General features: G+C 42.3%; 1 protein-coding gene across 2 annotated transcripts in view; it reads left to right on the top strand.

Moving 5' to 3' along the window:
- The window catches only part of LOC144767472 (CD209 antigen-like protein C), a 356,973-nt gene that overhangs the window by 198,562 nt on the left and 145,447 nt on the right, over positions 1-12,964 (top strand). The window contains exons 2-4 of one of the 2 annotated variants that reach the window (XM_078650889.1): positions 6,217-6,270; positions 8,853-8,963; positions 9,512-9,574. In XM_078650889.1, coding sequence (XP_078507015.1) covers positions 6,217-6,270; positions 8,853-8,963; positions 9,512-9,574 — 228 coding nt within the window. The remainder of the gene's footprint in view (positions 1-6,216; positions 6,271-8,852; positions 8,964-9,511; positions 9,575-12,964) is intronic. The other variant, XM_078650891.1, reaches the window with a different exon arrangement.

Below are 12,964 nucleotides of genomic sequence, written 5' to 3'. Positions count from 1 at the left end.
CGGGCGGCCTACGTAAGGTATAGGCCCATGGTACTTACCTTAGGGGAGGAGCAGCTTAACACCAATCTGGATGGGGCAGGGTAATTTTTAAACCCGTGAGATGAGCCTACATCCTGACTACACTCCTGGCGCTGAAGAAGGATATGACGCCGAAATGCATCCGCCATTCTATGTGAGCTCTGAATAAAGCTGGCTTCAAAATGTCCCCTGTGTGGCCTCTTCTCTTTCTGTAAAGGAGTTTTTTGGACATTTATTCGCGCAGTTCCAGTACTGCCCTTAAGATGCCCCTGCAGCATCTAGTTGGCCCTGATTTTGCTGGACACTGCTTCGGCGGATTTTCGTTTGTATCCAGGTTGCTGGAATTGTCAAGGCCCACCTCCAGGCATGAGAGGAGATGGGGCGGTGTTGTGGTCAGTGACTGCACGCTGGGCGAGGTGTACTTACACACTTGCCCCCGCCGAAAGGATCCCTGCAGTCTGGGGGTTGTTGCAGTTTGGGGACTGGAGGAGAAAGCAGAGTTCGGGGACACACGGACTAGGAAGCTTTGTGGTAAACTACGACGCTGATCCACACCCGCAATACCAACGCGCCAAGAATCAAGCATTCTTAACTATCAAACCTGGACCATGTCTCTTTATACCCTATGTGCTATAAATTGAAAAAGATATCCTCTTATCTTGAACAAAGGTGATAACAAGTGTGCTTGTAAATACTGTTGTGGCCAGGTTGTTAAGGACGGTGATCTTCAACCGATCCCCTGCTTGTAAAATATTGTAAATATGCTCCATGTCACTATCCTGAAGACCTTTCCTCTCCTATCACTAAATCACCCAAACACTCCCTACCCTTCTTCTGCACGTTCCTCTCTTGGGGCAATTCATCATTTTCTACAATTGTGATTTGTTCACAATCTATGTCTAAAAAGCAATGAATTAAAATTGCATTTTGTCCTTGAAAGTGGTGCTGTTGCATTTTACATTTTTCATTTGTGAAAGTATCTAATACTATGAGCTGACTGTTGTTCTCCAAGTATGCTCAAAATGTTCTTTATTAATTTAACTTTTATGCAGATCTTGTCTGATAATTAATACTTTCTAGTCAGCGCCGTTGCTTGTCAGGTGAGCCGCTCACAGAGAAGAAGGCTTTTTAGATGTCATCTGAGCAGCTTGCATAGTAACCGAATCAGGCCGAGGGTGAACAATAAGGCACGCTGAAGAGTCTTGGGACGCCCTATATTTCTTGCCAAATTTCGCTTCTACAGCCGGGATAGAAGTTGGCGCCTTCATCAACTTCAGGCCCTCTTGCCACACGAAGTATACTATGGGAATGGATCATGTGGAGGGCTACATTGTAGGCTTAAAATTTATTAAGAAACATTTCTTCTGCTTGGCAGGTATATGGAGGTTAAACCGCCTAGAAGCGTGTTCCATCAGATCATGGAACCTGCCGATATCTGCAGGCGGGGAGTCAGCTAGAGGCGGAGTAGGAGAAGGTGGAGTAGAGCCACATATTCATCCCACACATCATGGACATCTGTGTCCAACTTCAATTCCCCTTCCTCTAGTTGCTGGTCATCATCATCCTGAAATTGTATAGGAATTTCCACAGGTGGTGGAACGGTCTTGCTTTTTGGCAATGGGGGCGCAACCAGGGAGAAAGAAATAGGAGCCTCCTGAACATAAGTAAGGGTGATGCTACTGAAATGCGTCTAAACGCTGAGCACTGGAAAAAAGGATAATCCCCCTCCTAAAAAGTAGATGGGTCATTCATTTCCTCTTCTTCCTCTGAGTCGTGACACCTAGCCCTGAGTTGTGAGGGACTTTCAGCAGGGCCAAAAGGACCATCATCTTCAGATTCCTTGAAATCCAGGAGATGTGTAGGAGGTAATGGAGATATCTTCAAAAAATCCTGCACAAGGTGAGGAACCAGCTTTATAAGCAGACTGTCTTTCTCCCCCGTCGACGGAGTGGTCGACAAGATCATTGATGGCATAACCGACTGAGGTGGTTAAAAAGTTGCTGAACCATCAATGGTGAAGGCCTCGTCAACGGTGATGGTCTAACTGCAGCCTACAACGGTGACACCACCACTGGCGTTGTTGACGAAGCCGCCGTTGTCATCTTGACCGTCGGTGTAGTCCCTAAAGAATCCATCAACAGAGCGCCAGCTCCTGTGGAGACGGAGATTGTAGACGCTAATTTCTTTGTCGACGGGACCGTGGCACACAAGCAGGTTTTCTCCACTGAGGATTCCCTGGAAGAAGTATGAGGCATCGACTGTGGAGCAGAAGCAGACCTCTGGTGAGAAGAAGAGGAACCGGGCTGCTCTTTTTTTTCCTTTTTTTCCTCAACCCTCTCTTTACTCTGAGACCTGGATTTTTTTACGATCCTTACCTGAAGAGGAAGACCATACTTTCTTTCTTTTTCTGAAGGAGGTATGGGGCTTCTCCTCAGCCTCAGAGTCAGAGCCTTTTGCCGCTTTTTTGTTTTGCAACCAGAGAAGCAACTTACCCTCACGGTGTTTGAGAGTTTTTGTGGAGAAAGTGCAACAGTACTTGCATCCTCTGTGCTTGTGATCTGGATAAAGACACTCCTTATATAGGTCCTCACTATACAGTGAACTTTCCACAAGTCTTACAGGGCCTAAACAGTCCTTTTTTAGACCCCGACATAATGAAAAAAAATAGGTACTAACACTACTGGACTGTACCTCAGAAGAAGAAATGAACTGATAGCTGGAAGTTCAAATGGGCAACAGTAGAAACGCTGTGACTGAGCAGAGCTCAGAGAGACCCCCAAACACATGACATGTGGTAAGAAATCTGAGGTATATTGGCCCTGCTGGGCAAGGAGACTCTATGGTCTACACTCTGATTGGCTGGAGTTCGGATGTTTTAAAACAATGGTAATAGGTTGCTAAAAGCTAGTGAATGTCTATGGGCATTTGAATGCCGAGTTTTAATACTGCTATTTTACTGTTACCATGGGGCTTCCACCGTGACGACGAGGAAGTTTCAAGCATGTGAATCTATAAAAGAAACAATATTGGAGAAGTATTGCTCCATTTGATATATACTATTCATTAAGAATCAATTAGTATTTGTTATCACTGGGTTGGCTTCTGGTATATATTATTTAATTTTTGCCATGAATCTATTTATTGTCATTATTTGGGAAACAGATGTTAGCACACGGTTGTTACCATGCGTTACCATAACAATGTGCGCCTTACATCGCGGTTACCTTTACCACGCATAGCCTTTATCACACAGGGTTTAACAATGAGTATGCCTTACCACTCATGCTGTTACAGTGAAAATCAGTGTAAAGGTGATAAAAGCATATACATGGCAAAGATAGTCAGCACTCTAAACACTGAGCTAATGGGGGGATGGGAGGTGTTGGAGACACTTGGAGGGGCTTCCTGCTTATTGCCTGTGCAGTGCCCAAGGGGAAGCTTTGAAGCGTCTTTGTCTGCTGCCTTCCTGTGCAGGGCAGCGGGTGGGAAGCAGGGGTGTTTGTATGGTTGGGAGGCCGGTTTTAAGGCTCAGGGATGGGGGAGGATAGTTTTCAGGGCTGGGGGCATGTTTTAGGATTCTGGTCGTGGGGCTGGAGTGTTTTAAGGTCTGGGAGGCCGGTTTTAGTGCTCAGGGCTGGAGTAAGGGTAGTTCTCATGGCTGTTGGACGGATTTTAGGGCTCAGGATGGGGGGAGAGTCTGTTTTAGAGCTAGGATGCTGGTTTAAGATTTATTGGCTTGAGGCGGGATGGTTTTCAGGGCTGGGTGAGAGGGGAGGAGTGTTGCATAGGGCTCAGGCATGGGAGGGGCTGTGGCAGATGCCAGCAGCACAAAGTAGGTCCGTTGACAACACGTAACCTTTAGCACCCATATGCCTTTACCAATCATGCCTTTACAACAACATTTGTTGTAAAGGCATGTGCAGTAGAGGCATATCTAAGGTAAAGACATGAGTGAAAATGGTAATGCATGTTAATGGAACCAGGTTGTAACTACCACATAGTAAAGGCATGCTTGGTAAATGCATGCATGATTCCATCATTCAACCTCATTTTTTAATGAGTTTTTGTCATTAATCAATTAGTGTTTGCAAGGAATTGATTCTTTTTTTGCCCATAATCAATTCAATTTTGCATGGCTTAAAATGTTTTTCCTCTAAATAATAAATTATGCCGCAAATTATCTCAATGTTATCATAAACCAATTAGCTTCTGTAATAAATCATCTTTTTGTCACTAATAAATTTGATTTTGCCAGGAATCAATCTGCTTTAGCAGTTTAAATAGTACTTAATTAACTATTGTTAATTTAGTTAATTAGTTTTGTTACAAAGCTTATTATATTTAAATTCAAATAGTTTTTGTCAGGAGAGAAATTCGTTTTTTCATCAATCAGTTTGCTATTTTTATCAGCGAAATTTTTTTCATAAATGTGCTAGTGTGTTTGAATTTTATTAATTGCCGTTTTGTGAATTAGCACACTCATAAGTAATCAGTTACAGTGTGTCAGGGGTTCAGTTCTTATTGCGGTGCTTCAATTCTCCTATGACTCAATTTAATTTTTTCACAAATAAATTACAATTTGACAGAAAACAATTTGGTTTTCCAATAACCAATGCTATATTTTTACACATGATACATTATGTCAGAAATCAAGTCCTTTTTTTAAACTGAGATTTAGAGGCAGATGTACGACCCGTTTTTTCATGCGCAATTGGGCCTGTGACCTGTTTGTGCATTTAAAAACCCCACAGGGCCATGTACAAATTCTATTTAGTGTGTCGCAATTTATTTGCGACTCGCTAAATAGCGTTTGCGACTCGCAATTAGGAAGGTGCGTTTCAAGGGCGTCCCTTCCTAATTGCGACCCTGAGCCCTATGTATGACAGTTTTGCGACCGCAATTGTGGTCGCAAAAGAGTCACAATTTACCACCTACTTCAAGTAGTTGGTAATGCAGTTCCAAAGGGGAAGGGATCCCCAGGGGACACCTTGCCCTTTGCAAATGCATATGAAAATATTTTTTAAGGGCAGGCCTTAAAAAATTAATTGAAAAAGTTTCATTTGTTTTTTTTTTTATGCAAACCGTTTTCCTTTAAGGAAAATGGGCTGCATTTTTGAAAAAAAGCTGCTTAATTTAAAAGCAGTCCGAGACATAGTGGCCTGCTGAGCCCAACAGGCCACCACCCCTGGGAGGGCCAGCCATTCTCAATGGGGTCACAAAATGCGAGTGTCTCATGAATATTGATGAGCCTCGCATTTTGCGACCCCATTGGAAATCGCTCACAGTGTCTCTGACACTGCTGGAATTGCGACTCGCAAATTGCAACTCGCTATTTTTCGCAATTTGCGAGTCACAGTTCCAAATGGTCATACATCTGGCCCATGATTATTTTGATTGAGACTCCATTCGTTTTAGTAACAAATTATTTGTGTTTTGTCAGGTAGTTTTTTTTCATGAATAACTGATTTTTTTATTCATCTGTTAGTGTTTGTCATGAACGGATTGTTTCTCCCTCACAAACCTATCCTTTATTTTAACAAATGGGTGAGAAGTAGTAATGAATTGAGTAGTATTAGTGACAAAATAATTTACCTTCCTTGGGTTTATTTTGGGCAGACATGAAGTAATTTAATGTGTCAGGAAATTTAGCAGCAAAATATTCGATTTGGCTCACTATTAATCACTTCCTCTTTGTTTCATATTCAGTCTTTTGTCATGTAAAACTCATGTTATGAATCAGTTTTTGATTAATTCGAAGGGATATCTTTCCACGATCTTCTTCATCTCTACATAGCAGTTTTACAAATCGGATGTGAATCTTACTAAACTCATGTTCCTACACAGTGAAAAAAGAGGTTGACATCAAATGGTATCTCAGATGCTGAAAATGCTCACGTCTCAGGAGTAATGTGACTTGATGTTGCTAAGTGGTTCTGGTCACCTGTGTTTTTACAGTTTTCAGCTCAGCACCAGTATTGATCATGTGTAAGTTGAAATAAAAACAATCATGCACCCTTTCTTAAGCTTGTATTGTTTGGAAAATTACTTCTAATGCAATGAATGATTTGGGGAAAAAGATCACACAGATGTGGCGAATGAATACATTCAAATAAGTGGTTATGTGTTGAGTTAAAGAATTGTTGGACTATTCATTGTACAGTAAGATACAGTTCAAACATTAAAAAAACTCTGTTACAGATAAACCAAAGGGAGGCATACAGAAGTCCTCACAGGATCGACAGATTTTAAGAGGTAAGACTTAAGCCTTATGCACAAATTCATTGTTTCGCTTATAATTTTCAAACAACCTTTTATTTTCCAAATGCTCACTACTTTTACTACTACTGTCTTCTACGTATTGGGAAGCAAGTAACAACGGAATCAGTACATGCAAAAAAATGAAAATAAGCAGGAAATACATAAAGCAAGGCATCCATTTAGAACTACCCACTAGTGCAGAAGATATGCCAACACCAAAATAGATGCTGCACCATGGAGATTAAATTCAAAATGGATATTGGATCTGTACATTCTGCAAATAGTTTGCGTCATGTGACTATGAGAACTGCACATTAAAAAACTGAAGTGCAACAGTATTCGTGTCCCTATGACCAAACATTAACAACAAGGCTTGTTGTGCCACTGCTGCTGTATTCTATGACTGCGAGGGAAACAGCATTTACAACGCAGGCCTAACCACACGTGCCATTTCAATGCAAGCCGAACCACGCTTGTCTTAACCATGTATATGCCTTAACCACGTATCAGTGTGGATAAGGCAGTCAGCGCTCTAGATTCAAAGCGGATGAGCAGGGAGAGGAACAGGAAGGATGGGGACAGTAAGGACCAGGACGTGGCTTGGCAATTAGGTACAGGGGGGGGGGGAGGGGGCCAGAGGTTAGAGGTAAATATTGGGCTGGGGGGGCTGCTTTAGGGCTCAGGACAATGGGGCTGAGGTCAAGGTAGTTTGAGGACTGGGGCCCAAGTTTGGGGGCTCATGGTGGAAGGGGTAAAAGGGGCATTTTTCAGAGCTGGAGGCCAGTTTTAGGCCTCTGGGGCTGGACTAGTTCTTTGCGCTGGGACTGGGGGTTAGGGCTCAGTGTGGGGAGTCAGTGTAGTTTTTAGGGCTGGGTGGGTAGATTGTAGGGCTCAGGGCTGAGTTTCAGGGCTCAGGGCAGGGAGTGCTGGGGTTTGATCTTTACCAAGCATACACCTAATCATGCCTTTACAACGAAATTTGTTGTAAAGGCATGTGTGGTTAATACGCAGTCATTGTTAAGACTGCATTGTTCAGGCATGCATGCTTTAGGGAGTCATTGTTCATACAATCTGCCTACACAGTTAAGTGACAAAGGCGTGCATCCAGTTTTGCTTCTGTGATCCACACAGCAGCCTCCTTATAATAAAGTGTTTGGCAAACAAGGAAGAACCTAGGCCTGGTCTGTTTCACGACAAGATGATTGGTGGCTTCATGTAGATTGTTTTCTTGCATCCAATTTAGTCTAAGGAACCTTAGGCTAAGGAACACCAGACGGATGTTGTACGAGAGGATTGGTAGAGTGGCTGCTCTTTGTATGTGCCAGAGAATGAGGCCATATAAGGCCAGGCTTGAATACTATAAAATTAGGAGTTTCGAAACAAAAACTAGGTAATGTAAATTAATCAATTTGGCAAGTCTAAAAATCATTAAGTGGTTAAAGATCTGTAATTATGGATTGTTTACAACAACGTTTTTACAACATGCCCACGTTTACACGCGGAAAAAAATCTCATTAGTGTTAAGTGGAGAAAAAGTTCTGGATCAGCAGAGCAGCAGGTTTACTGCAGGGCAAAGGGCCACTTGCCGCATTGTGTACAATTGACTTTAAACATGGGAATTCTATAGCTAACATGCACTGCCGCATCCATCTTGCAACAATATCCCCATAGCTGTGTTTCTGGGTTTCAAGAATGGAATAAACAAGGACGTGTTCGGATCTGGGCACTTCTCTGGCACCTTCTCCTCCTCTTGGCTGGGAAGATACAGAAAGCTGATGACTTAGGTATTGCTCAAGAATAGGAAGGTCCCCGGTGATTTAACAGGACGGAGCATGCCATATTAGAGGTTTGAAAGCAATGAAAGACTTTGGATATAGGAGTCTAAGATAAGGCCGGCCTTTGAGGCTTTACAGTACTTTGAAAATACCGGTTAAGATGCTGCTCCCAGCATTGAAATTTACCAGAGAGCAGTTGCATGGTTTGACTGAAAGAATATGGGTAGAGGAAGATGTATCAGCTGCCCATTGATCCAAGGTGATACCTCAATCTCTATTGAAAACTGGAGGCTTCTGCATTTTATGGAACGAAAGCTAATAAAAGCCATGTAAAGCCAGGTGCAAAAAGCTAAAGGCATACCTACTTCTAAAAGATCATTATTCTGAATGTTCAAGTCACATGGACTGCCATGGCACCCAAAGAGATTGCAACTAGCAACCCAGAGGAGTGGCCTCTCATATCCACGCCTAATTATTACCCCTTCTGCAGAAGGAATGGGGTGCTGGGCTGACCATTGGGTATATGAAGCACTTAGTGCAATGAAAGTGACTGGGCACTGTAACCCGGGAGCGCTGGGGGAAAGGTTTATCTGTAAGGATGGGGCAAATGCTGCTTCATACTGAAGGCAGAGTTCAGTGGTAAATCTGGCGATTAAGGCTATCATTCCATATTACTTGCAATGAATGATATGCCTGGTAAAAGGAGTTAAAACATACATCACAATATGAACGATTAATGAGCTGATAGTTGATGCAAAGATGGTCGGAGATTGATATATGCCAATTCTTACTTTTTTACAGAAGTGAAGGACCTTGAAGAAAAGCTTCGCTTCTGGAGGATAATAGCCATCACTTTGTCCCTACTAATTATTTCTGTTATCATGCTTGTAGTTGCCATCTTCTTTACACAATGTAAGTGCCTTTAACATGCGCATATCTAAATACAAAAACAAAAATGCTGAAAGATGATGCTGACATCATCATTGCAATTTGTAACAGTGTTATAATTCCTAAGAAAATCGCACACGTTCCAACCTCTTGTCAGGAAAATATATATTTCTTAACATTTCCATACATAGGGGCAAGAATGTCTAACTGGTGTTTCATGAAGTATAAAGACATTTGGTGTGTAAGCATGTAATATCTATGGTTGACCTAGTCTTTTCTTGGTCAATGGTTCAAGAGTAGAAATAGCTAAGCTACCTTCTAACCTCATCATTATGGCCATCCACATCGGCTGGAACATTTGACCTGGACCAGAGCTGGGAAAAACTGAACACAAATACACATTCCTTTGTCTCTCTGCACCAACATCATACCTACATAATAAAGTGTCACTTGATAGTCCAAATGAGGACCAAACCATAATAGAAGGAACTTTGGTTAAGGTCATTTAAGGAAGCGATGCTCACTGTCACTATATATACTTGTCAATTTACATCCATATTTTTTTCTTACAGGTAAAAAAGGGATCGCCAATGCAGAAGTACAAACATTGAAGACGAATATCAGTATGAACAATGGTAATTGATTGCGTGTACTACACACCCTACTACCACTTATACTCCTACTAATAGGAATAAAGCAAATTAAAGTGTATTCTAATAGCGTACTCCTAACCAAACTGCTCATGGTAACCACGCTGTAATTTATTGAGATAAGGTTTTAGATTTAGTTGTCTCACCAGACTATTGTTGTTAAAAAAATATATACAAAATATAGATACATATGGACATTTTGATTTAAAGGCTTCCTCGTTTGACCTGTTAAACTGTCATTCACAATTTGGTTCCGCCCAACACAGCATATAACAGGCAGATCCACTTCAGCCCTTAGCTCCCCTTACTCTGAGTGCCAGCATTTTTCCCTTGCACATATGCACATCCTCATTTTAATTAGTGCATTCAGTTCCGGGCAGGTTGGCAAGCATCCTCCTTGCATTTTATTGCATTACTTAATGTATTGGGCGTTTGACTCCAATACTCCTACAAAAAAGCAGCTCGTTCCTGTGGTTCATAGAAGAATAACTGCTACTGGTTTCATTTCACTTCCTTTAGCATTTGTTCTTCCAAAACATGTACCGGTGCTCCTGCTGCTCGTGAAGGCATTGCTCATCAGTGAGGGAGCAGCTTTGAATTACATTTCATTGCTAGGATGGCCTTCTGTTCTTTATTTTGGCCAAACATTTGTTGTCCGATAACTGCTGCTGTTACGGACGCATTGTGTACGGATGAAGTAGGAGGCATCACAAGTATCCAAGGTAAACTTCTTAATTTCCGCATGTAGGTACGTTGGTGAGTCACCACCAGCAGCTCCTTCTCCAGCCACGGTCAGTAGTGGGATGACCTGCAGGGCGGTGACATGGGGAGGGGGAGGGGTAGGGTGGGGGGTAGTAATATATGGATCACGGTGTTTTACAGGTAAGTAAACATATAAATAAATGAAGCGAATTTTGTTGCGCGCACTGCATCGCATTTGGTGATGCCGTGCACGCAGCGAAATTCATTTTATATATTTATATGTTTACTTACCTGTAAAACTCCGTAATCCATACATTACTACCCCCCACCCTGCCCCTCCACCTACCCACGTCACCGCCCTGCAGGTCATCCCACTACCGACCGCGGCTGTCCTTCTCCTTCCGCCATAATCTACCGTCCTTCGCCAAATACTCCCTCGAGCGTGGAACACACGAACCTGTGTTCCTTGCTCGACAACCTACACGGCTCACAGAGGTGGAATACCACATGCCTTTTCCCTTTAAGGAAAAAATACTTATTATAACTAAACAACAACAAATACATCAAAAGAAAGACACAGCATGTACTTATATTTATATATGGGACTGAGAACAACAGAGGCACAAATGAATACTATATGGGCATTGAAAAAGGATCACTCCGAAACGCGTCTGCCCGAATTCTCAATAAATGGTGTTGTAAAAAAGCCCGACGTGCTGCCTCTAATCTGTCTTACTGAAGAAAGATTGCCTTGGAATATATATATATATATATATATATATATATATATATATATATATATATATATATATATATATATATATATATATATATATGAACCACATTTCCGACTGTTCCCGGTTTAAGCTTGCGGCGAGCCTGTGTGGGTGCCGGTCACCCTGAAATCTTGATCCAAATCTCTCCCTTTCACGAAGAAAACCACAGGCTGCTTTCTGGATGCTCAAATGGTGTTTATTTAAGGCACAAAATCAAGTAGCTGCCTACCAGGTTTTCTTCGTGAAAGGGAGAGATTTGGATCAATATATATATATATATATATATATATATATATATATATATGAAGAAAAATGTTACTAGCATCGAGCAAAACGAGCTGCAAGCCCATGCTAAATAAAAAGACTAATCACAAAAGAAAATAAAGTATTACTATACAAAAGAAACACCATAACTCATACAAGTGAAAAACTGAGGAAAAAATAGAAGAAATACAAAAACAGTATTTTCAGAAAAATTGTAACAAATAAATGTATATCTCTGGAGCCGCAAAGTTACCATTCTTGTCCTGGCGCTGCATCTCTCCTCTCCTCCATCACTCTCTCAGTACCAAGATCAATCTATACATCGTATGGAGAAGTGTGTGGGCAGTAAACCTGACAATAACTTGTGTTTAGTTAAAGAAACCTATGAGCCCACGGTCTGTCGCTATACGTTGCGCAACAGACCTCCTAGTAGCCTGGCTGTGATCTCTAAACCTGGGGTTGTTTCACCTCCAGTAGTGGTAGTAAAGGCTAGCACTAGGCAGGTGACAGGAGCCTCTATAACTGAGGGATCTCCCCTAGGTAAGGGAAAAGGTCGTAAAAAAAATCAGGGGAGGCACTACAGTCAAAATTACGCCCTCTCTGAAATCATTTTACAAGGTCATCTCCACTAACACTGTGGTCTGTGGGCAGAATACTAGCACGAAGGACAAGGATAAAGTGGCGGCTCTGAATATGACGACCATCTCTATTCCCCTTGATATCCCCGCTACAACCGGTATACAGCCTTTACAACGAAACTTTTACAACGAACTACCATTACAACGCAACTTTTACAACGCAAACCATTACAACGCATAGCGCTGGGGGGGGCGCTCAAGGATAGGGAATAGGTTTAATTTACTATCCAACACCTTCCCTACTATCCACGGGGACTGGAGTTGGAATAGTAAATTAAACTATTCACTATCCAGCGCCTGAAAGCATTATGCGTTGTAATGGTATGCGTTGTAAAACTTGCGATGTAAAGGTAGGCGTTGTAAAAGTATGCGTTGTAACATCATACATCCCTACAACCACTACAACTGTAACTACTGTCACAGCAGCAAGCCTGGTGGCTAGTGATCTGAACCCCCACCACTCCACTGTTCCCACTGGTATTATGAAGAATCTGTCCACACAGGGCCATTTTGCACCTATCCACTTGTCAGTGGAACTATAAAATAGTTTTTCGACATTGGAGATTCATAACACAGATCAGGAGGACACCTCTATTGCAATTTCAGTGAAAGGGCTGGAATCTCAGTCTCGGCCTCAGACGCTTGGAACCCCTGAGCCACTCCAGCAGTCTTCTCTGTTATCGTCACCATCCTCGCCATCTGTCTAGCCCGCACCTGGGCCTGTAGGTACTTCTGAGTCTCCTGGGTCATTGGCTGATATCCTGTTAAGTCTGAGAGATGATGTCGGTAGGAGGTTCACGGTATCAGAGACGAATCAGGCAGCTATTCAGGCCTCCTGTGAGGCACTTGCTCAGAAAGTGGAGGAGGTTTAAAAAAGAACGGACGCACTCGAGGCAGAACTACCAAAAATTAAGGATGATTTGAATGTGTCTGCGGCTTGAATAAGTAAAATGGCCAAGCAGAATCAGGACTTGAAAGACGACATAGAGCGGTTA

This window comes from Lissotriton helveticus, chromosome 7 (assembly GCF_964261635.1).
Source record: "Lissotriton helveticus chromosome 7, aLisHel1.1, whole genome shotgun sequence".
Classification (NCBI taxonomy): domain Eukaryota; kingdom Metazoa; phylum Chordata; class Amphibia; order Caudata; family Salamandridae; genus Lissotriton; species Lissotriton helveticus.
The sequence above is the reverse complement of the archived record's forward strand: the minus strand, read 5'-3'. Positions and strand labels throughout refer to the sequence as shown.